The sequence below is a fragment of the Penicillium riverlandense genome (genome assembly GCF_028828495.1).
Source record: "Penicillium riverlandense strain IBT 135883 chromosome Unknown utg000007l_segment0_segment0, whole genome shotgun sequence".
NCBI classification, from domain to species: domain Eukaryota; kingdom Fungi; phylum Ascomycota; class Eurotiomycetes; order Eurotiales; family Aspergillaceae; genus Penicillium; species Penicillium riverlandense.
Window position 1 is genome coordinate 705,406 of NW_026643198.1, and position 21,388 is coordinate 726,793.

Below are 21,388 nucleotides of genomic sequence, written 5' to 3' on the forward strand. Positions count from 1 at the left end.
ATTTCCCATCTAGCACACATACATACTTATTGGTCTTGATATTGATACAGGAGCACACAGCAAACCTCATGGCAAACACATCCACCACCATTCTTGTACCGCCCAGGTAGCCTGCTCGTCCATTCCATGACGACGTACCGCACCGACCTGCTCTAACCACCCCAACAGCAACGACGTCTCCCACGCGCCCATTGCGGGCTTGATCATACTCGCAATACTGGCAGCATTGATCCCCGGCCGGATAGCCACGCACCCCACGACGGCGCCCACCACCTTCTCCCAGAGACGCTGCACGAACTGGCCATTGATATCAAGCCAGAGTGGAATCTTGGGCGGCAATGACGGGTCCGAGGATGGCTGGTAGGATGGGGCAGGAATGGAGGTGGCGAGCGCGTCGATCGGATTGCCGTATACATACGTCTCAAGTGGGCGTACTTCGATATCGAAGCGCAGTCGCATCTTGTCCATCTGCCGCGTTAGGTATCCGCCGTCTGTGAGACCAAACTTGTCGCGCGGAGGATCGCGCGGACGCAGGGAGATACGCCCGCTGGTAGAGAGATTAATGAGGGCCAGGATGTCGCCGTCGTCGGCTCCGTACTGCACATCTGCATGGCCGGTGGACTGGAGCTGGGGGTCCAGGATAGAGGTCTTGAAGTAAGCTGCACGGTGCAGTTGCATGCTGTCAATGCCGCGTTTCCGACTCAGCGTGTGCAGGAAATGGTCTGTGATATCATAGTTGCGGCCGGGAATGACTCGACCACGATTGGAATGGCCGATCACGCGCTCGGTCAGTAGAGATTGCACTGCACTGTTGAGCAACGGCTCGCCGAAGCGCGATAGGATCTTTTCTGCCTCGGCTCCGTTGTAGCCCTCCTCGGGGGTAACGACATTGGCACGAACCCACGTCTTGGCGACTTCAAGACGGTCCAACCCAGCCTTCCGGCGACCGGTGGGCTGGCGTTCACCCTCTGTAGGAATGGCGAAGGCGATTTGGGCCAGCATAGTGCGCTTGCGGTGAATGGTGATAGAGTGCATCGTCTGGAAAAAATCATCGGTTGCTGTCACAGGCTCTTCGCGCAGCTCGAAGATACTGTCGAATTGCTGGCGGGTGGCAGGCAGATCTGGGATATTCTCAGATACCGGCACATCCAGTTCCCTATCGGCCCATTCAACAACGGCAGGCCAGTCGTAGTTGTCGATGTCGCTGTAGTCAATTGGAGGCACACGGTTCTTGATGTATGCTGCAATGAATCGCTCTTGGAAATCCCGTTGCATCTTGGCAATCTGCAAGCGGTTCTTGCTGAGAATCATTCGAGCCCGGTCCTCGATAAACTTCGGGTCTTGTTCCGGGAAGCATGCCGCGACGAGAACCCAATCGACCAGTTTCGCTTCCGCTCCACCGGCCAGAATTCGAACGACCACAAGCGCAATCATGAGCTTTCGGGTCAGGACCTCGGGCAATGGACGTGCATGCCGCTGACGACGGTAAATCGGTCGGGGCACAGGGGTGGGGGCTTCAACGACGGCCGCGGGATCAGCCAGTCTCTCCAGCCGGCGATCTATCGGAGTCTGTTGCGGCGGCGGCTGCTGCTGCTTACGACGTGAAGTTTCTTTCCGCGTAGTCATCGGCAGCCTCGCTGGCGGTAAGTCCGGAGTGGGCTGGTCAACATCAAAGCGGATGTCTCCGCGAATCGGGGCAGTTTGGAAAGCAGCATCGTGAACGGTCTGATCAATAGACCGGAAACCTCCGAGGTTGGCATCAAATACACCCCCATGTTGCAGCTCCCACTTGAGGATATTGTCGGCTGCGCTAAAGAAGTTCATAGTACCTGCCGGGCGAGCCAGCTGCGCCAGCTCGTTGACAGACTCTTGCACATTAGCAGGGGGCCTTTTAGAGATTTCTCTAGCCTTGCGGAATGCTGCTGAGCCAGACCCTGTAGAAAACGTCCCAGTAGTTGCATGGAAGGCCTGTCCAGGATTCATCAGCATGGCGTAGGGTCTGAGAGTGGAAAGCATCTTGACAAAACGCCGCACGCCAGTAGAATCCCGGCGCGGGCGTCCGCGCCTCTTGCCTTCCGTTGGTCGAGATATCGATGTTTGGACAAATGTATATTCTCGCGTCGTCGAAGGGCGGTTGATCTTCATGAGCCGTTTGACCCCGGTTCCCTGCCTGTCGTCGTAGGCACCTACATCGGCCTGGAGGCTCTTCAGCAGCTGTTTCTGCCTGCCTCGTTCCCTCCGTTTCTCTGCATACTCGACAGAGGCCGGCTTCTGCTGTAAATTCACAGTGATGCTAGACTCGACCGGTAGCGCCCATTTTTGCTGCTGGGGCGGCTGACCATAGGGTCGCGCACCGCCGCTCTTGGTAATGTCAGAGGCAATTTCGATGTTGGGAGAAAAATGGATCCGCCGGTCATCGGACAAGATCATTTGCCGGAGTTCCTTCACCCAGTGATCATCTGGCGATGTCTCGGGCTTTGTCACCATTGTCTTCGTCACCATCCTGCCTTTACCATTGCGGCCACTGAACGTCAGTTGTCGGAGTCGACCGGCATCCACCAGATGCTTGATTGTTGATTGCACCGTTCGTAGATCTGGTTTCTCTTTGTAGTTCAGTTTCGACCACGCCGTCGCGAACGGATACCACATTGCAGTACCGGTGGGATATGCTCCACCAGCTTTTTCCACGACGTCGATGATGATCTTCCTTCGAAGCACACCAACAGTACCTCCTCTCTCGACGGCAAGCGGAACCCTCGGTGTCTTTTCTGGCACAGCTCTGCGAGAATCTCGGTCGATGGGAGGCGTGGGAGGTACGGACACAATATCGCCATTTTCAGCGGCTTCCACTTTGGGGGAAATCAAGTCATTGGTGAGGCGGCGAACACGCGTATTTCCGGATGCCATATGCAGAGGCACACTTCGCCGGTTGGCCTTCTCTGGAGAGGTGAGGCGGCGTCGTTTGGATGGTGTCTCTGGAGTAGCGTCAACATCCAGAGGATGAACAGCAGAACCCGTATCCCGAACTGGAACCGACACGGTCACATCCTCCGAGAGAGTGGTTTCTGGAACTGCCCCGCCTTCGGGAGGCGCAGAAAGAGGTTCATCATTTCCGGCTTGTACCTTGTCCAGGCGACGTCTTTTTGGTGGCCGTCCCCTCCGTTTCACTGTCGCCTCAACCGCCGGCGAAGCAGTGGGAGATTCTACACGATCCCCAGAGCTCTGTGCTCGCTTGCCTTTTCTTGAAGACATTGGTGTGGTTTCCACGGCTTGGCGAGTGGTTTGTGACTCAGGTGCATTGACAGACGCGATTGCAGGAGTCCCACCATCAGCAACGATGACCGGAGTTGGCTCCTTTGCTTGAACCTCTTCACCTCCATCAGAATCGTCTAGTTCCTTTACAAACCATGGCAATGAGTTCAGCATTGGAGACTTGAAAACTGCAATCCGACTCTGTCTCGGTCGCCCTCGCGCCTTACCGGCTGGTCTCCTGCGACCATGCGGTGTAATATAGACTCCAGGTGTCGGTCGTTCCATGACTAGAGCACTATATTCGGTCCATGTCTCGTCCATGCCGAGAGCTTCAAATCTTTCCCTTTTTGACAAGCCTTTCAAGCGCTCATGCTTCTTCGCGACCATCCTTGACAAGGTCGGGGTTTGCCGGACTGAGTCTTCCGCATTATCTTGCACAACTACCTCATCCGATTCAGAGGTAGCCGCCGGGGACTCTTGGATCATAAACTTAGGTCGATTGCGAGAGCCTTTGGGACGTCCGCCAGGGCGACGGACGCTTACAGGCACGGCTTGCTCGCCACCAGCTGGGGCACGCTGGTGGCCATTGCGAAGGACTGCACTTTCTGTTAGAAGTCGGAACCAAACTCAGACAGACAAGTAACTTACCCCAGCGACCATCCTGAAGTCGAACTGCGGTAGGATCGCTGCTAGACCGAAGGTAATCTGACGGTTTGGCGGCTGCAATGCACTGAAAAAGAGTAGCATTCCCTTTCTTCAAGAGTCCCTTGGGAGGCCCGGTTTGGGGAAACCCGTAATGGTCTAGCTCAGGAACTGCGTCAACAGGTGGAATCTGGGCTCGAAGCGTTTTGGCCTTTTTCGCAGGGTATTCCACGGCCTCCCATGAGGCTTGCCCAGCCTCGACGAGGGCCCGGAAGTAAGTGAAAGTGTAATGCACATAGAGCACAGTCGTGTTTAGCATGGCCGTGTCCCGAACGATTGCGAGGTGTCGAAGATGCAGTGGCTGAGACAATTGCCAACAGTTTACGATCCGCTGCAACGCAGTCTCCAATGGCCTTCGAAAGAAGTTTCCAAACAGTGCTCGGATGATATCCTGATGAACTAAGTGTCAGGAACCGCGCATTTGAGCCTTTTTTTGGGCAGAGCTTACCTGATTGGGAATGCCTGCTGTTCCAGATTTGTCCACAATATCCACGAGTTGGTTGTGCATGTTGCGATCTGGTGTCCAAGATGGTGCTGTCTTCTCCTCGGTTTCCATCTCAACATCTTCGTCGGCTTCGACGCGATCCTCCTGGTCACCAGCGGTGTCCAGCATGTCATGCCTGTACTCGTAATACCGCTTCAAGTCCTCTGGTGTAGGGTCCCGCAGAAGCATGACACAAGGGTGCAATTTGTCGTACTGCGATTGGGCCTTCACCCGCTTCAGCACCCCGATACGCTCAAACTTGCGGATAGCACGGGACAAAAGTCTCCATCGCCACTTATCGGTAAAGTTTAGTTCTGATTTGAGGTCGTTGCGAGCCATGATCCGAGAGGGCTGGTTCTGAAGAATCTCGAACAATCTGGTGGTAAACCCCTCGAAGTCAATCACTTCTTCCTTGCCGCTGCTCAGTTCACTCGTTCGATCGATTTGCTGCACGAACTTGCGAAGCGTGCATATACTGGTCCGAGAGGATTTGACTTGCACAGCTCGCTTCTCGATGTAGCCATTCTTCGCGAGTTTGTCTGTTCGCTTAGGCACGGAACGCTTATCTTGGCCGCTCAGCCTCACCAGTTCGGGCTGGGCGATACCCTGGGACTTATGCGAGGCGATGATGGACAGCAGCACAAACTCCAAGGGAAACACCTTGGAATCATCCGGCTCGTGGCCAGTAATCGCATACCAAGTTCGTTCCTCGGAGACAAAGATGCGAACTGGATTGGACTTGAATCGTTCATCGGTCGAATCTTCAGCAGTAGAGGACGGCTCAGCAGCAGTGGACGGATCAGGCAGGTTACCAAGCTGCTCCACGTCGTCCAGAGTCAGGTGATTCCACTCGTTGTCCTTGCCCACGGACACTTCTGGGTTTCGCGTCAGCCAGGACCAAACCTTCGCCTGGAAGCGACGGTCGACACTCTGCTTGCGCTGAGTTGCATCTTGAGCGAGACTGCCATAAAAAGTGTCGATGGCTTGAAGAACAACAGACAACGTCGCACCTGGAAGAAGGTTAGCCGATCTGCTTGATAGAAGGACATTGACGTTTCCGCGATCGCAGGATACACGCAAGCGAACCAGATATCCTGTCGGGTACCCGCAGGGTTGGTACCGGAGATGACAGGGTATATACATGCAGAGCAGCAAAGTGGGTCTGAGGGCAACTAAGTATACGCACCTTGATCGCCACAGAGCGCGACCTCGTTCAGCAAGAAATCGATGAGATCCTGCAGACCGGGAGCCATGGCTAGGTCATGATTGATTTTTTTTTTTGACAGGAAGATGATGGGTTCAACAGGTGTTGGGGGAAGTGGCAAGTGGGAAGGTAAGTCGAGGGATGGAATTTTAAAAAGCGAAAAGTGTGACTCGAACTCGCGCCGTTGCTGTTTGAGCTAGGGATGGGTCATGTGATGAAGTGATGCCTGGGTGATGGGGTTGATGCCTGAGGATCTCATGGTAACAGCAACAATCATGAACGAAGTACTACTGCAATTGAGATTTACATCATTTGTGATTGTTGCTAATTCTCTAATGGTCATGCTTCACTCCTTCAAACAAGCTCCGATTGGAAACACATTACCACTGTAGAATGAAGAGTTATGATGATCATGTTTGAAAAGTTATGATCATGTTCATACATAACTCTCCACGGATGCGGCGGATGATCGGCTGGCTGGGAATCGCCATCCGGCACCTTGGCACTTCCATGTCTCAGAGTCCTAGTTTGGTGATGTCGCTAGACGCAAGTATTTACGCTAGGGCCGAAAACAGCTGAGCGCGAGGGAGCCTGGTCGCCGTGCCGCTCACAGTAGCGTGTGCCAGGGGAAACCCATCATGCGCCACGAGGGAAGTATCTGCAAGGTGTCGTCCTGGTCGCCAATGCAGAATACATAAAGGAGTTATGTAGTAGAACAGGAATAGACTCGACAGACAAACATTGGTGACATCACCGCTTAGTCAGGAAAAGGTACCTCTGTCCCTTCGTGTTGTGTATGGGGGCGGATGTACTGCTCGGTCGTTTCCGGCTAGAATGGATCTTGTCTGCTGATAGCGCGAACTTTTTTCTCTTCTTCTTCTTCTCTCCATCTCCCACCATGCGTTCGGTCCCCTGTGAATCGATCACCGATCACTCCTAGTGATTGTTCCCTGTTTCTTATCTCGTTTCCTCCGGTCGGCGCTGGCCCGCCACCATCGCCACGCTCATGGAAGAAGGAACCGCTACGATTACGCCCTCTGAGCCTCCTCCGCTTCCCTACTCCCTACACACCCGCAAGAAGGCCATTGCCTTCTTCTGGACCATCTTTGTCATCGATACCTTGGCTCAGCCGTTGGTGCTGTATTGGGCGCTATGGTACCTCACGGATCTGTCGCACAACTTGGGTATGTTGACTACTGCGGAGAAGACATCCACTGTACGCATTTGCTGATTGGGAGGGTCGTTGCAGTATTTTCTATTATCACCGCATGCTTGGGTGGAGTTTCAGTCTTCGAGTACTTCTATCGCCTCTATAATCTCTTCCGCAAAAGCTCGCGCGCCCGGCCGTTAAACGCTCGCAAATCAAGGGTACGATACAATCTGATAGCGAATTGCTGGTCGCATCGCTAATGACGTCTCCAGCTGGACTTCTTCCACATCAACTTTACAATTGTCTGGCTGATCCTGGCGGTGGAACTCATTGTGTCGGTGAACCCCCTGAAGTTTTGTCTGATGCGCCCCGAACTAACGCAACCACAGTGGAACGGTTCCTGCTGAGCCTTATGGTTAGGCCGAGTCCCAGTCCTGTTTTTGTGGGCAATGCGCTAACAAGAAAACCTCAACAGTACGCCTTGTCGCGATGATCCTCCCGACAGTGATGTTCTACTTTGGCATCGTACACCTGTCCCTCGATGTTCTCCGAATGTGTGGCTTCAAAGCACCCTTCCGAATCTCGTCTACACCCAAGGGATCCACCATGCCAACCGCATTATACGCACTCATCGAAGACGTGGTCGCCGTGGACGGAGGCGGCGGACAAATATACCGGTACGCGCTCCGGACACGATACCTCTCCAGCCCTTATTTCCGTCGGATGCTGTTCGAGATGAATTGTTTCTGGAGCGGAGGCTCAATCGTCTGCGCCGCCGCTATCACTGCGATCATCTTTACCGTCTCGGAACCAGTTGCGTACACGGTAAGTTCAAAGTGACTTTCATCAAACCCTGGAATCACGCTGACGTCACCGCAGCTTGGCTGGAGCCTTCCGTTCGCTTGGGCCGGCCTCTGGACTTTGATTACGATCCCCTGGGTCCAGAGTGATCTGCGCAGGGAGAAACAGGCCTGGGCTGAAGGCCGCGTACAGGGCGGGATTCTCTGGACGGATGACATTGCCGCGCCTACAGCCCGCACTCGCTTTGCTTCCGTCCAGGCTAACATACTACCCTGGACGCGCGAGAAGCAAAGCGCTCCGTCGACCCCATCTGCGGATGGTGCTGGCAGCACGACAGCTAAGGGAAACCCTGAGAACGTTCCAGATGGATTCCATGATGGAGTCCCGGATGGGGTTCCTGATGGCGTCCCTGATGGAGTCCCTAATGGAGTCCCTAATGGCGTCCCTGACGGCGTCCCCAATGAAACGCCGTCCGGAGGCCACTCCACTACTCACTGAGCGAGTTGTAATATGACATTATGATTTACCCTCAATTTCTGCGCGTCCAAACAAAACTACACCATTGGACAATGTTCTTCCTGCCTGCGTTTGAGCGAGCCGGTTCTTACGTGTTGTATATATACACCCCGTTTATCTCTAGCAAACGATGAGATTGTACAATTTCTCCGCATGTGTAACATTTTCCTCTGAATTTCTGTCGCTTTGTGCCTGTGTCACACTATGTTACAACCCGTCTTACATGCCCTCGGGAGAGCTTCGGTGCAACTTGCTCGATCACAACAACTTCCGCGAAGCTTTTTGCTAGAGCTATGATGCGCGAGCATTTGTCAACCTCACCACTTGGCTGTCTGTCCGTGGGCTATCTGGGAGTATACCCCTGATGTCGCATGATCCTACCTTTGCACGAGCAGTCTCAGTCCGCAACTACGACCACCGGCACTGCAGCCGCCGCTTCGAGCAATACGCGCGCCATCTCATCACCTCAACCACCATCGAGGCATTTGGGTTTGACTACCCTTGAACCACATCTTGGTTCGTCATTTAATCCCGGAAGCAATGACTCAAGTGGTTGGATTTGACACCTGAGGAAATGATTTGAGTTGCCGGTTAGGCCAATTCGAAGAAAGCGAACTGTCTGCACCATGCTGAGATTTTTAAGGGGTCTGTCCAGATGTGTCGTAGTTCCCGAACTAGACCCGGCTTCCTACCATAGGCTGTCAATTGATACAGGTGCATCCTCAGGATGGAGAAGTTACTGATCAGCGACTTCATTGCCATACTGTACAGCTGCGCCGATTGATAATATTAGACGCAAATACAACTTGTACTACCTAAGACAGCTTCGCAGATAGTTAGATCAGTTCAATTAGTAAATCATACTGTCTTCGAGGGACTCTTAGTAGTAAAATATACCCGCCCCCTAATTAGTCGGGCCGTCAACGCTCTCCGTTGACGGCCCGACTAATTAGGGGGCGGGTACCGAACTACCGTCCAACGCCATCCCCTTCTGTTAATTATGGATCGCTTATGTTCGTTAGAATGGGGAGTAAGTAGATGCCCGAGTCTACAATTTCTAATCTTCCGTTAGAAAGATGCAGGCTTCAGTTTTACATTTTAAGCGACCATCTAAATCGCCCCTGTTTACGGAGTAGAACAGAATGTATTGTGTCTGACCTCGTATCCTTCGATTCGAATAACCATAGGTGTCGCCTCTTTTACCGCCTGGATATTTAGTCGGATTGCAGGGCGGCCCCTTATCGACGATGATGAACTGAGCAGAACTTGCCTCCTTGCACAATATCCGCAGAGTAACTATATTTTCTACGAACTCCTATCTATTGCCGTGGCCGGATCCGTTAATCTTGCCGGGGCCTATTTTAGGGCACAAGATGAAAAGGGGCCTTAATCTAATCCAGTCCTCATTCCGCGGCCCCTTTCTCTTCGTTGGGGGTAATTTGAAGCACGTCCAGACAATATGTGTCTCAGCTAACTTTGATTTTGTTTAAAATGTCTTGGCCAGGCCGAGCCTTTATGCGGGTTCTTCCTTTCAAACTCGACTAACTTTTCGGGGCATAATCCTCGGGGCGCGGCCAGCACGCTATTAATCCTTCTCTAGCTTGAATTGTCTATTTTAGAATTCGGTCTAATCATTCCTGCATCCTTTTGGCGCTACCCTAACCTCTAAACAGTAAAGAATCATTTACTAGTACCAACGAAACATTCATCCTTTCTAGGGTTTCTGGGGCCAAGCCACTCGGTAGAAGTGGTCGTAAAGTATCACCGTTGATATTTGCCTATGCCGGTGGATTCGCTTACTATTTGGGGCCAGGTAATTAGGTACAGCGAGGCTCCCTGAAACAAGGATAAGCCCTCTAGTTTTGTTATCAAAACCCTCCGCCTGGTGCCAGAAGCTTTTTCTTGAGTTATTCTAAATTCGAGACTGCGGCAATAGTAGGGAATTTGTTTCCCATCGACCGCGTTGGGGTTCGTCTGATTTGTACACGACATACAAATATCAATTGACAACTCTACACGCCGCCATGATTCGATTTCAATTTCTGCTTATTCTGGCCTTTTGCGCCATAGGATTGTTCGGTCCTTCGCTAATCCAATGTGCACCTATCGAAGCTTCTGGTACCAGTATCTATGACGTCCCTACTGAACAGCTATCTCCGTTTGAGTGGAGTGACGAGGTGTCTAAGCACACCCGAAGAAGTATCGTGTCCGTGAGGAGCGGTGAACTTGAGCGGAGGGGATGGTTAAGCGCCTTTAACCAGATCACGACAACTGCCAAACAAATCGGGAACGCCGTTATAAGCGGAGCTACCCAGGTCAAGAACGCTGTTGAAGTTGGCAAAGAGCTTCTTGCCGACTTCACAGGTCTAGCTTCAGATGCCAGATCCGCGACAACAGCAGTTAAGAATATGGCACAGGAAGCCATCACAAATATCTCCAAGCTCCCGACAAACCTCATCGTGGGTCTCAAAGACGAAACGAGACAGCAACTCGAAAAGACGCTAGGAAGCCTTACCCAAGAGGTATCGAGCAAGCTTCCAACCATCGGGGGATTAGATACCGTCGTATCGAACGTTCTTATACACTTGTCTGCGACAGCTCTGAACAAATTAGAGGATGTGGCAGACGAGCAAATTGCCAAGCTCAACGCGACTAGAAGCCATATCGCAGAGAATATCAACGGGCTGTTCGAGGCGCCGGCCAATGCTATCAATTCATTCCTCAAGGATGTGGTGGAGGAAGATCTGCAGAATTTAACGGATATGGCCGATGACTACATCACGAACGTCGACGATTTCTGTGATACCCTTGGGAAATACGTCGATGGTGTCCAAAATATCCAAGACGCAGCGAATTACGATTGGACCGATATCAACAGTGCAGCCAAGAACATCAACTCCCTCGTCGTATCTTTTACCGATGCACAGGACAACGTGGCTGCGGTAGAAGTTCGGAGTGGGCTTCCAGAGGGAAGCAGGATCACGGTTCATGTTTTTGAGAAGTTGAGTTCCCAGCGACTTCACTGGTTGAAGGTCTATATGTCTCTTCAGGTGAATCTAAGTAAGAGGGAGGAGGAAACTGCCATAACGAAGAACGTGATAGAACGGATTTTGGGACAACAGGGGGAGGATACGAATGAAGGTGGTGAAGATGAAGGTGTTGATGATGAAGGCGATGAAGGTGGTGATGATGAAAGTGATGATAGCGATGATGATTGCTAAGTGCGGCCTATCTACACTCCGTTGGCTCAGAGCCGCACGAGGCTCGGGTTGCGCTAACCTTTAGATGTGTGATAGTATTATCTACAGCCTGCACGAAGATGCTATTTCTATCAATGCGTTCGTAAATATGCCCGAGGCTTTGGGCCTCCCTATGTATTGCTGACTTGCCGTTGTATGCAGTAGTTAGTAACCACTCAAGCTTAGATAGAGTGTAGTATGTTGATGTTTCAAAAGTGTTGTTGCGAGTCAAGACTTTCATTCTCCTATTATATCTATGCATACACGAACAAAGGATGATAGAGATAAGGTTTCAATAACTTTTCATCGCAACAAAATCTAAATACGTGGTCGAGGGTATAACAAGCCGGATACAGGGATGGCTTCGGATCGGCTGGAAGACGAAGACAGGTGCGCTAGTCAAGAACCAGGAGCTTGGCAGTGCGTACTCGGAGAGGTGGAGGGGCGGAATGAGTAGGACATGCGCGTTCAAGTCTGGCGATTTCAAAGAGCTTGGAACAATGTGGCGGAGCACCATGCCAGAGCGAGCGTTGCTATTGAAGGCGGGTACCTGAAGAATTCACCGACAGAATAGGCGTCCATGATTGAATTCAAAATGCAGACAATCAACTTCTCTGCCCGTGTGTCTCTGGAATATAATCCACTCATGGATAGATTCTCTCCGAATCCTTTCCAAAATTCCCCTCTCTGTACGTATTGGAGTACTCCGTTCCATATCAATTCTCTCTGCATGATTCACAGCTTATCTACCTTGGAAATACATCGAAGACAGTTATTAGAGCATATATCGAGGAATTGAAGATTCTCGCAATTGTGTCCTTTCTGCTCGCACTGAGTTGCTTTGATTCCTCATGCCGCCCGGCAACAACCCTACAAGTGGCAGAGCAAATGTACACCGCAGCTCAGAATATGAGTCACATGTCTTATGAATACAGTTGCCATCTCCATTCACCCTTCCAAAACGAGAAACTGAAAGTTCACCCGATATTCTTTCCGGAGCTAGGTCGTTTGCGCCGAGGAATTTCATGCTCACTTGCCCAAGAAACTCCGCGTCATGTCTGCTCACACAACATCAAGTAGCAACGCCCCGAAATCAGAACTCCAAATGTTGTCTGAGAAGCACACCCGATCATAAGGTGTCTTGTAACAAGTAAAGTTGCAGACTTCTGATCATTCTTGGGATAGTTAACGATTATTTGGCCTCGCATATATGACCATCAGATTTTGCGTGTATTCAACGCGGTTATCTGCAAATATAGTAATCGACGATTCATTCTTTGGTCTCATACGTTTCTTGCCTATCACTTACCTTCTTCCAGAGGCCACCATGGCTCTAGTACTCCCCTCTGATTCATGGGACAGCAACAAAGCAGAATATAATGGAGCAAATCAGTCAATGAAGAAAAGAAATCATAATGGAATACATAAATAGGTCAATACGTGTTCTCACTCGGAACCGGAGCATCCCATAATGAAACGGCCAGCTTGTACCCCGTACGATATGGCCATTCTCACTTCCGTCGACATCGTAAGTCCCATAGCTGCCCCTTCAGGCCCTGCTGCGAAGGATGCGAAGGCCATGAGCCCCTCCTCAACATCCTTCGCGATTTCGCACGCCAGTTCTGACTCCGAGCCTTCCTTCCAAGTCGTTTGCGCTGTTATCCGCTCTAGCCCTATGCCATCATTAAGACTATCTCCGTACATGAGCTGGACTTGTTGCGGGACCAAAAAAAAAGGGAACTTGTTCGTGGTGGATGACGTAGCATCATACCCTCCGGCATCCGGGTTGTCGACGTAATCAATGGTAATGGAATTGACTGCCGCATGCGCAAATCTCCACGCTAGAGACCAAAGCCATGTGTCGAGGTTCTCCAAAGAGTACTGGGACTCAATAATCGCAACTTCCAAAGTTCCACTCTGGTCAACGCCCCCTGAAGATTCATCGGACGCGACCCACCATGGCGCGACGCTCACTGTGGTTGCGGCACATGCGTAGTAAGTGGCCGGCTCGGTTGTTTGCGTAATCGAACCCCTCGCACCTCCTGGAAGCTGTGAATCTGTATAAAGTGACATTGTGGTGGTGGTCGTAACGATAGGAGTGCCCGTGTCGGTGCAGGCGCCGCTGAAAGCTGTGTAGAAGCTGCCTGCCAGGTCATTTACGGCTGAAGTAGAGTCTATGGCACCCGACCCTGATGATACTGTCCCTGTATAATAACCCCAGTTACCCTTGAACGGCGATTCAGTAGCGGGCCACATCGTTGTAGTGGAGGTGACACCCATCGAATTGGAATCAGTCGAGGTAGAGCCCGCGCAATACGTTTCCGTTATCGGTGTTGTCCAAACGTTCAACACTGACACACTGGACGACTCGCAGTGGACGAGTGCTCCGTTTGTAACATTGTAATAACTGAATGGGATATTGCTAGTCGGTGCTGGTGGGGTGCGCGTCGGAGAACTTGTCGTCCAATGGGGCGGAATCGTCGTTGGACAAGTCGCGCTAGTGGGAAGCGTCGTCGTGAAATCATTCGTACAAGTACAGACAACCCCAGTCTCATCTGGGCCCCCATGATAACCACAGTCTGGTGACTTTTGGGCTGAGCAGTCAGGGCATCCTCCGGAGCCTTTATGAAAACTGTCTTTAGCCTAGATCATAGAAAAAAGCGTTTTGGCTCTTACCGTGATGGCCATGTTTCCGGCATGATTTGCCATGCGCAGCCGATGTTGCTCTCGCCGGGGACGTCTTTGGTCTTGACATGGCCGAGCAGTCAGGGCATCCTCCGGAGCCTTTATGGCAACTGTATTTAGCCTAGACCATAGAGAAAAGCGTTTTTAGCTCTTACCGTGGTGGCCATGTTTCCGGCATGATTTGCCATGCGCAGCCGATGTTGCTCTCGCCGGTGACGACTTCGGTCTTGCTTTGCTATGCACAGTCGATGTTGTCCTCGCCGGGGACGAGTTCGGTCTTGACATGGCCGAGCAGTTAGGGCATCCTCCGGAGCCTTTATGACAACTGCATTTAGCCTAGACCATAGAGAAAAGCGTTTTTGGCTCTTACCGTGGTGGCCATGTTTCCGGCATACATGGTGTCTTCCGCCATTCGATCCATCATTTGCAATACTGGCACTGACTTTTGCAAAATTAGCTCCCGTGCTAACAAGGTATAAAAACTGAGATGCACCTTCATCTAATACCTGCCCCTTTGGACCGTGTGAGACCGCCGGCAAGCTAGATGACCCTGTCGGATTTCTTGGCTGATGCCGTCCAGGCATAGCCAAGACTATGATCGTTAACTGAGCTAACCACCAGATGAGCCGCATATTGAACCAAGGCGGGAAGATTTAGAGACGTATCAGCAAACACGGCCAAGAATGGAGAACTGGAGACTTTAAAACACATATAAATAGACCGCAAGGCCACGGAATAAACGAGCGGCCCCTGTCAGCCCCATTCCACACTACCCATGTACCAATTTCCGTTGTATTCTACCCGGTATAGCTCCTGAACGTGGCGATCACTTCCCCGTGTGGCTATGGTGATAATGCACGAAGTATGCTTCAGCATATTAAAGGATTATCCTGTTACTAAAATAACATGGTTTTGTTCAGAGCACATGCCCCGGCGAGTAGGAGCTACGAGGATTCTCAAAAAAGGGCCGCGAGGATTCTCAAAATCGGGCCATGAGGATTCTCAAAAGCGGGCCATGAGGATTCCAAAAAAAAAAAATGAGCACCCTACCAGTTGAAACCACTAGTTAAGAGAACAAAACAAATAACAGAATATTAATAGTGTCATAGCAGATTTTTCAAAGCGCCAAAACGTAAGACTACGGCATGTAGTAGTATCGTGAAGGAGATACACCTCCGAGTTAGACGCCGCCTGAACCCTGAAACCCCTGAACATGAACAATTTCCTCTACAAGGCTGCGAGGAGTCCTTTCGAACATCCGATCCTAAATAATCTGAGGGGTATCAAGCGGGCTTGGATTTGGGTCTTGGCATATTCCAGATTACTCACATATATTTGCCAGAATGTCTCTGTCACCCGATGCGGGACATTTATTTTTTCGCAACTTAGGAGCACGATATAAGAAGAGACCTGGGACGGACATGCTGGCATCGTAAACCCCCCACCCGGGGCGGCAACCGGCCGGGCTACTATGCAAGCGACTACAGACAATAAATCGTGCCGGTATGCCTATGATTAAAATCAGTTGCTGATTTTCACCTCCACTGCTTGCTAGCAGCACATACGCGCTCTAAGTCAAGGAGATCCAGCGCTGACCTCCTGCCTAGGCCTGGTGGGCCATTAGGCGAGGAAAAGGGGAAGGCACTCACTTCACCACTTCTGGCTCAAATAGCCCGGCGGTGAAATTCAGTTTCCTCAACAACCAAGAAGCCTCGAATTCTTGTCTGCTATTCTCCATCTGGCGTTAGTATCCATCTATTCAGACAGGCGCACCCTCAAACAGGAAACATATTGGGCTTGACTAGTATCGTAGTCATATACCAAATGCTCTTGAGAGTCATATCCACACGATAACCGCTAGACTCATCCGCGGAAAACCTGAGACTATACTTTGATAATTTGGTGGGGGGCGACGTTTGAATTTGCCCTTGCCATATCACTATGCTTGTGAAGGAGGTAAAATGCCCGCACTGTGAATTCACGACCTCTCCTTCCACGGAATCAAATTTTGGTCCAAGTTAATTTTCTTGGCATGAATTTCCTTTGCCACAGATATCAAATATCGGTTGTTTTTAAGTTCAATTCACCTAAAACCTCAATGATCTCATCGGCAAATGATCTCATTGTACGGATGATCAAGGCTCTTGTTCTATTTTTTTTATTGTGACTAGGAAGAGATTTGGTGCATCGAGTCGTTCTAGATTTTATCATATCAAATGCGGAGCTATACCAACAAAAGGCATCAAGCCAATATGACGAAGTGATTGATTCATCATACATCATCACAATTTACAGCGCTGGGCCTAGAACTACACTAGGTATATCTGTGGGTAATAATGTCTTTGATCGGTGGGTAGGATATAAATAATGGCCTAATCCCCAACCAACATTACCTGCGTACACGAATAAGTGAACCAAGGCATATTTTTTGATCCAAAATCCGAACAAAATGAATGGTACCGACAACCTTAGCATCGATTGCAATGGTCGGGACACCTGGCTCACGGGCAATTGTTTCAACCCGATTACGCAAAGGTGGGATCCGAGCAGCCTGCGACTAGACGGCTGCCTTGGAGACGAAAGAGGTTTGGGGTCTCTGTCACTTATGTTATCGTTACTGACAGTATGGTAGGAGAATTTCATTGGGGCGGTCGCGAATTTACGGAGAATGCCACGAATATCAGATTCGATGCTCATGAAGGTGCTGCTAACCAGCCCATTTTGCGAGCTGAACTGCGGGACGACACAGGCCACTATCATGATAAGGATGTCAACTTGTCTGAAAGAATAAAAAATGTAGATGGTCGTTTCGATTTCCGTTGACCTTGGTAAGTTGTCGACTCAAAGAGAAGAAGCAAATATCCACCAAAATGTCTAACATGCAATTCTCTAGACATAACATGCACTACTCAAAAGTTACTGATTCTTCGTCATCCTATGTTCCAACTCCTGGCCTTCCATCGCTATCTAAGGATCCTCGAAAGTAAATTGACTTATGGATCGATTGTGTCATTCGCTTTCCGCGAGCAAACGTGTAGAAATTGTATCCTCAATTATTGAAGAAGACAATGAATCATTGCTCCTTCCTCTGGATTGAATATGCCTAATTTTCTAATTTGGTCTTCTAGTACGATCCTGAGATTTGGCTGTCATATACTTACTAGGTTGGGCTGACCATGGTTTGCGTTGACATGAACCATTGTTCCTAATATTTATGGTTGGGCCACCCGACCGGGTCATTTCCCCGCCGCATCAAGAAGTGCACTTACACATTCCCGAGCCGTGGAACAGACGTCACAGATCATCGGCCTGGCTAAAACGAACTGAGAACAAAGAAACGGTGCACCCATCAGTTGTCATGCCGCAAACAGCAAAATATCTATAGCTAAGGTAGCTGTGACGCAAGTGCAAGCATTCCTGGATCTAAACTGCTCGAATTTGCGTACATGGTATGTTCTTGTACTGTGGAAGTTGAACCTAGCCACTCACTTTCACGATATCTGCGTCAACATGATAAAAAGTGTGGTGATATCAGCTGCCTATTCCGAATTTCATCGGCGAGGTAATAAAACACTGGTAATAAAGCCTGCCAAACTACAATATGTAATAGCTTATTTGGTGTTATCATTGGCAGTAACCTCACAGTGAAAGAAATCAATTATAACTGATGTCAAAATTCGTCATGAGCGCGATGGAAGCAGCATATAAGCCTGCCCAGAGCCTAGGTGTTTATTAGCATGTAAATATACCATGCTACCAAGTGTACAATATGTCTGAGCCATTTCAAGGGAGACCTCCTGAAGAACCTCCAAATTATCAAGTTTTCGAGACAGCAACCACTTCCATCCGGGAAAAGCTTTTATCGCGGGAGCGACGCCAAAGAGTTCAATACTACTTATTCTATGTATTATTTAACTTGCTCACAATTGCGCAAGTCATCATAGGCGCCGCTATCACTGCCCTTGGTCCATTAGGGGATCAGCACAAGCTGGCAATCACAGTTCTTGGGGCCTTCAACACATCTATTGCTGGGCTACTGGCGCTACTCAAAGGAAGAGGACTTCCACAACGGCTTAGGAGAAATATGGCAGAGCTATCAAAAGTGCTAGATCACATCGAAGAGCAAACAGTCCTACTACGATACGGTAACAGAAAAGTTTCAAAGGATGGGATCGATGCCTCAATCGAAGATGTTCTAAAACAATACATGAATGCGAAGGATATCATTGAACGAAACCAGCCAGATACATACACGGACGGGGAGTTGTCCAAACCCCCTGCGAGCGATATTGAGGTGGAAGGTTCTCCAAGTCACCAGGCCGACAACAGTGTTATAAATGGAAAGCGACGTGGAACAGATGAAGAAATGGGAATTGGTGAAAGCCTATAGTACGGCCATAGGATATAGCGGGAGACATGCTTTCGCTCATATTGCCCAATATTACCATGTGTCAGCCCATTCAGTCCCCAAAGAATACCATCACCCTTAACCTTCAATTCACGCAGTAGAATATAAGCTGATTAGGAGTGAGATCCCAGTGAATCATTGATGCGTAGTTGGATGTTGGCGATGTGGATACTTGGCCCTTCAGATCCATAGATCGATCCACTGGCCGAAACCTTAATGAACCTCCATGGTTTGGAAAGAAGTCGAATCGGATGTCCAGCTGTTTTCTATTCGTCCCCAGTGCAGGTCTGTTTCCAGACCGGTCGGGCTCCGCTGCAAGCGGGGATATGTCTGTTATGGAAAATCGAGACCTCATATGACTGCTGTCCTTTGCACCCCCTTTCGAAGCATTCGCTCATAACAACGGATTTGATTTGCCACAGCTGAGCAGGCCTGTCTCCCGACTCCCTTATGTTGAGAACACTCCCTGCTGGGGCGTGCGCCGAATTAAGGATAAAGAAACCTGAAAGTTGTTCGGTTTCTGTGATCACAGACACAACCTGCCCTGCGGACCAGCTGAACGTCTCTGTTCCTTCATCATGCCTCAAGATACATCTCGGCTGGCAGGATATAAGCGCATTATACTTTGTGCTGACGGGACATGGCTGGCATCCGACCTGGGAGACGCATCTGTGCCGTCGAACGTCGCGAGGATCGCTCGCGCTATCGCCACGAGTGGCCCGGACTCCCAAGGCGAGATTGTCCAGCAGATTGTCTCGTATCATTCCGGACTAGGAGCTGGGGAGCTCCCGTTCCAGAAAGCGATATATGGTGAGGCCTGTTCGCGCCGACTGCACGTTTCGCAGGGCTGACGTGTCAACTACTCTCCCTCGATCGAAGGCGGCATCGGCTGGGGACTGGACAATGATGTGTGTCAGATCTACGAGTTCATCTCCAACAACTACGTCAAAGGCGACGAGCTTTTCTTTTTTGGCTTCTCCCGTGGCGCGTTCACCGTCCGCTCGGTCGCTGGCCTGGTTTCTGACATAGGGGTACTCTCATCCCAGCATATGTCGCATTTCGCCGAGATGTGGAAGTCGTATCGGGAAAACACAGGTGGAGAGTCCTTCCGGAAGACCGCGTGGTATCAGCAGAATCGGGACAAGTTACGCTTAGCGGATGATGTGCGTATTAAGGTGGTGGGCGTTTGGGATACGGTTGGCGCTCTGGTACGTATATAACCTTCAAAGCAGTAATGGCAGCTAATGATAACATTGGCTAGGGAATCCCTGACTGGCCACTGGTCAATTTGGCGTCAAAAGTGGGCATCAATGTTGACAAAAAGTACGCTTTTCACAACACGAAGGTGTCAAAAAGTGAGCCTATCCTCCATTCGCAACACGCCGGTTCATGCTCTGAAATCCGAACCCTCTAACCGACTGGTGTAGATGTAGACTATGCCTTTCAAGCTCTCGCTATCGACGAGAGACGACTCACCTTCCCACCGACCCTTTGGCATCAAACCCAGGATGCGCCGGCCAAGGATCTACAGCAATGCTGGTTTCCCGGCATCCACAGAAACATCGGGGGTGGAGCTCCAGATCCGGAAATCGAAGATATTACATTTGCATGGATGGTAAGCCCTTCCGCCTACACGATCCGTGACCGTGCTTGACTAATTAACAATTACATTCGAGCTCCAGGTGGACAATCTGTCTGGAATGCTGACTTTTGAAGGGGCTGCAATCGAGCAACTTATCCAGCGACACCAGGGCACGCGGGCCGAACGCAGCGCCCCAAGCAAGGTTGATGACGATTGGGGTTGCGGGCCTATCGAGTCCAATTTTGCGGGCCTACAAGGGTCCCTCTATTGGGCAGTGGGTAAACAGGACCGCACTCCGGGCAACTATCCACAGGTCCCAGGCGATACAAGCGCTCGCACCACGAACGAGTCCTTCCATCCGATCGCCCGGATCCGCAAGACTAGACTCTCTCCCCACTACTCTCCAGCGGCGCTCGCTGGATACGTGGTCGAGGAAGCCGGTGATGATGGTGGCGACCGGACCGGCTGGCAATGGACCAAAAAGGGGATTGTACCGGCGGTGCCAGAGTACGTCCTGCGCCCGGATAAGAAGATGAGTGTGATGCATAATTTGGATTATGGTACTCGATCCAGCTTATCCAGAACTCTGTGTCCAAAGAGTCTGCTGGCAGATCTCGATCGGCATAACGGCATACCTATGCCTGCTAGTGAGACGACTGCCACGTAATGACCTATACCTTGTGCGCCCAATTCTTGTTTATGTTTGTGATAAGGTTGAGTACCAAATAACAAACTATATATGTTTAAGTGCAGCAGCATTACTGGGCGGGACAACTGGGCGGATTTCTTCCACTTTCTTTCTCTATCATCTCAGCGGACTAAGTTGGGCTGGTGGATTACTTAGGGCTACGGGCACCAACTACCAGAAAAGTACTTAGCCACAACGTAATCCTTCGAAGGAATCTTTGACATGAACTGGACTGAGTCAAATCTGTCTTTTTTCTCTTCTCTCATTCTATCAATTCACTTTTAAAAGTAAATAACAAGAAGAAGGTGGGCAGAAATGCTTTTGTGCATGGATGGCCACAGAGCCCATAAAAGTGAAAAGGGAGATGGGATAATTTGGAGAAAAAAAACAGGTTATCAAGGAAGAAAGAAAGAAAGAAAGGGAAAAACACTAAAATCCGCCCATCGCTCCGCCTCTATGGTTGAACAAGTAAAAATTCCTCTGACAACACACACAGAGAGACACAAGCCCCACGCATACCCCCAGAGACAGAAAGAATCAAATCAAACCAAATCAACGCCTATGTACGACCCGCTGCATGTGAATGATATGGTGAGAAGGGTATCTGAGAGAAGAGACGAGGGGTCTTGTGGAAAATAGGGTATTGGATTACATGACGTGATATGATGTGGGTTGGG

General features: G+C 50.3%; 6 protein-coding genes across 6 annotated transcripts; 3 read left to right on the forward strand and 3 right to left on the reverse strand.

Annotated features, from left to right (window-relative positions):
* Positions 1–66: 66 nt before the first annotated feature.
* N7474_007863 (uncharacterized protein) lies at positions 67–5,691 on the reverse strand (the record flags this gene model as incomplete). The annotated part of the gene is made up of 4 exons (XM_057199273.1): positions 67–3,848; positions 3,901–4,345; positions 4,403–5,448; positions 5,625–5,691. The coding sequence occupies 4 exons, from the start codon at positions 5,689–5,691 to the stop codon at positions 67–69; spliced, it is 5,340 nt and encodes a 1,779-aa protein (XP_057049974.1).
* A 957-nt stretch (positions 5,692–6,648) lies between these two features.
* On the forward strand, positions 6,649–8,091 carry N7474_007864 (uncharacterized protein; the record flags this gene model as incomplete). The annotated part of the gene is made up of 6 exons (XM_057199274.1): positions 6,649–6,826; positions 6,892–7,010; positions 7,065–7,126; positions 7,182–7,207; positions 7,268–7,617; positions 7,672–8,091. The coding sequence occupies 6 exons, from the start codon at positions 6,649–6,651 to the stop codon at positions 8,089–8,091; spliced, it is 1,155 nt and encodes a 384-aa protein (XP_057049975.1).
* A 2,771-nt stretch (positions 8,092–10,862) lies between these two features.
* On the reverse strand, positions 10,863–11,099 carry N7474_007865 (uncharacterized protein; the record flags this gene model as incomplete). Its single annotated transcript, XM_057199275.1, has 1 exon — positions 10,863–11,099. One exon carries the CDS (start codon positions 11,097–11,099, stop codon positions 10,863–10,865), a length of 237 nt encoding a protein of 78 aa, XP_057049976.1.
* Positions 11,100–12,794: 1,695 nt separating this feature from the next.
* N7474_007866 (uncharacterized protein) lies at positions 12,795–13,604 on the reverse strand (the record flags this gene model as incomplete). Its single annotated transcript, XM_057199276.1, has 1 exon — positions 12,795–13,604. The coding sequence occupies one exon, from the start codon at positions 13,602–13,604 to the stop codon at positions 12,795–12,797; it is 810 nt and encodes a 269-aa protein (XP_057049977.1).
* A 4,198-nt stretch (positions 13,605–17,802) lies between these two features.
* Positions 17,803–18,423, forward strand: N7474_007867 (uncharacterized protein; the record flags this gene model as incomplete). The annotated part of the gene is made up of 1 exon (XM_057199277.1): positions 17,803–18,423. One exon carries the CDS (start codon positions 17,803–17,805, stop codon positions 18,421–18,423), a length of 621 nt encoding a protein of 206 aa, XP_057049978.1.
* A 596-nt stretch (positions 18,424–19,019) lies between these two features.
* N7474_007868 (T6SS phospholipase effector Tle1-like catalytic domain-containing protein) lies at positions 19,020–20,690 on the forward strand (the record flags this gene model as incomplete). The annotated part of the gene is made up of 5 exons (XM_057199278.1): positions 19,020–19,251; positions 19,321–19,649; positions 19,703–19,796; positions 19,869–20,056; positions 20,124–20,690. The coding sequence occupies 5 exons, from the start codon at positions 19,020–19,022 to the stop codon at positions 20,688–20,690; spliced, it is 1,410 nt and encodes a 469-aa protein (XP_057049979.1).
* Positions 20,691–21,388: the final 698 nt, after the last annotated feature.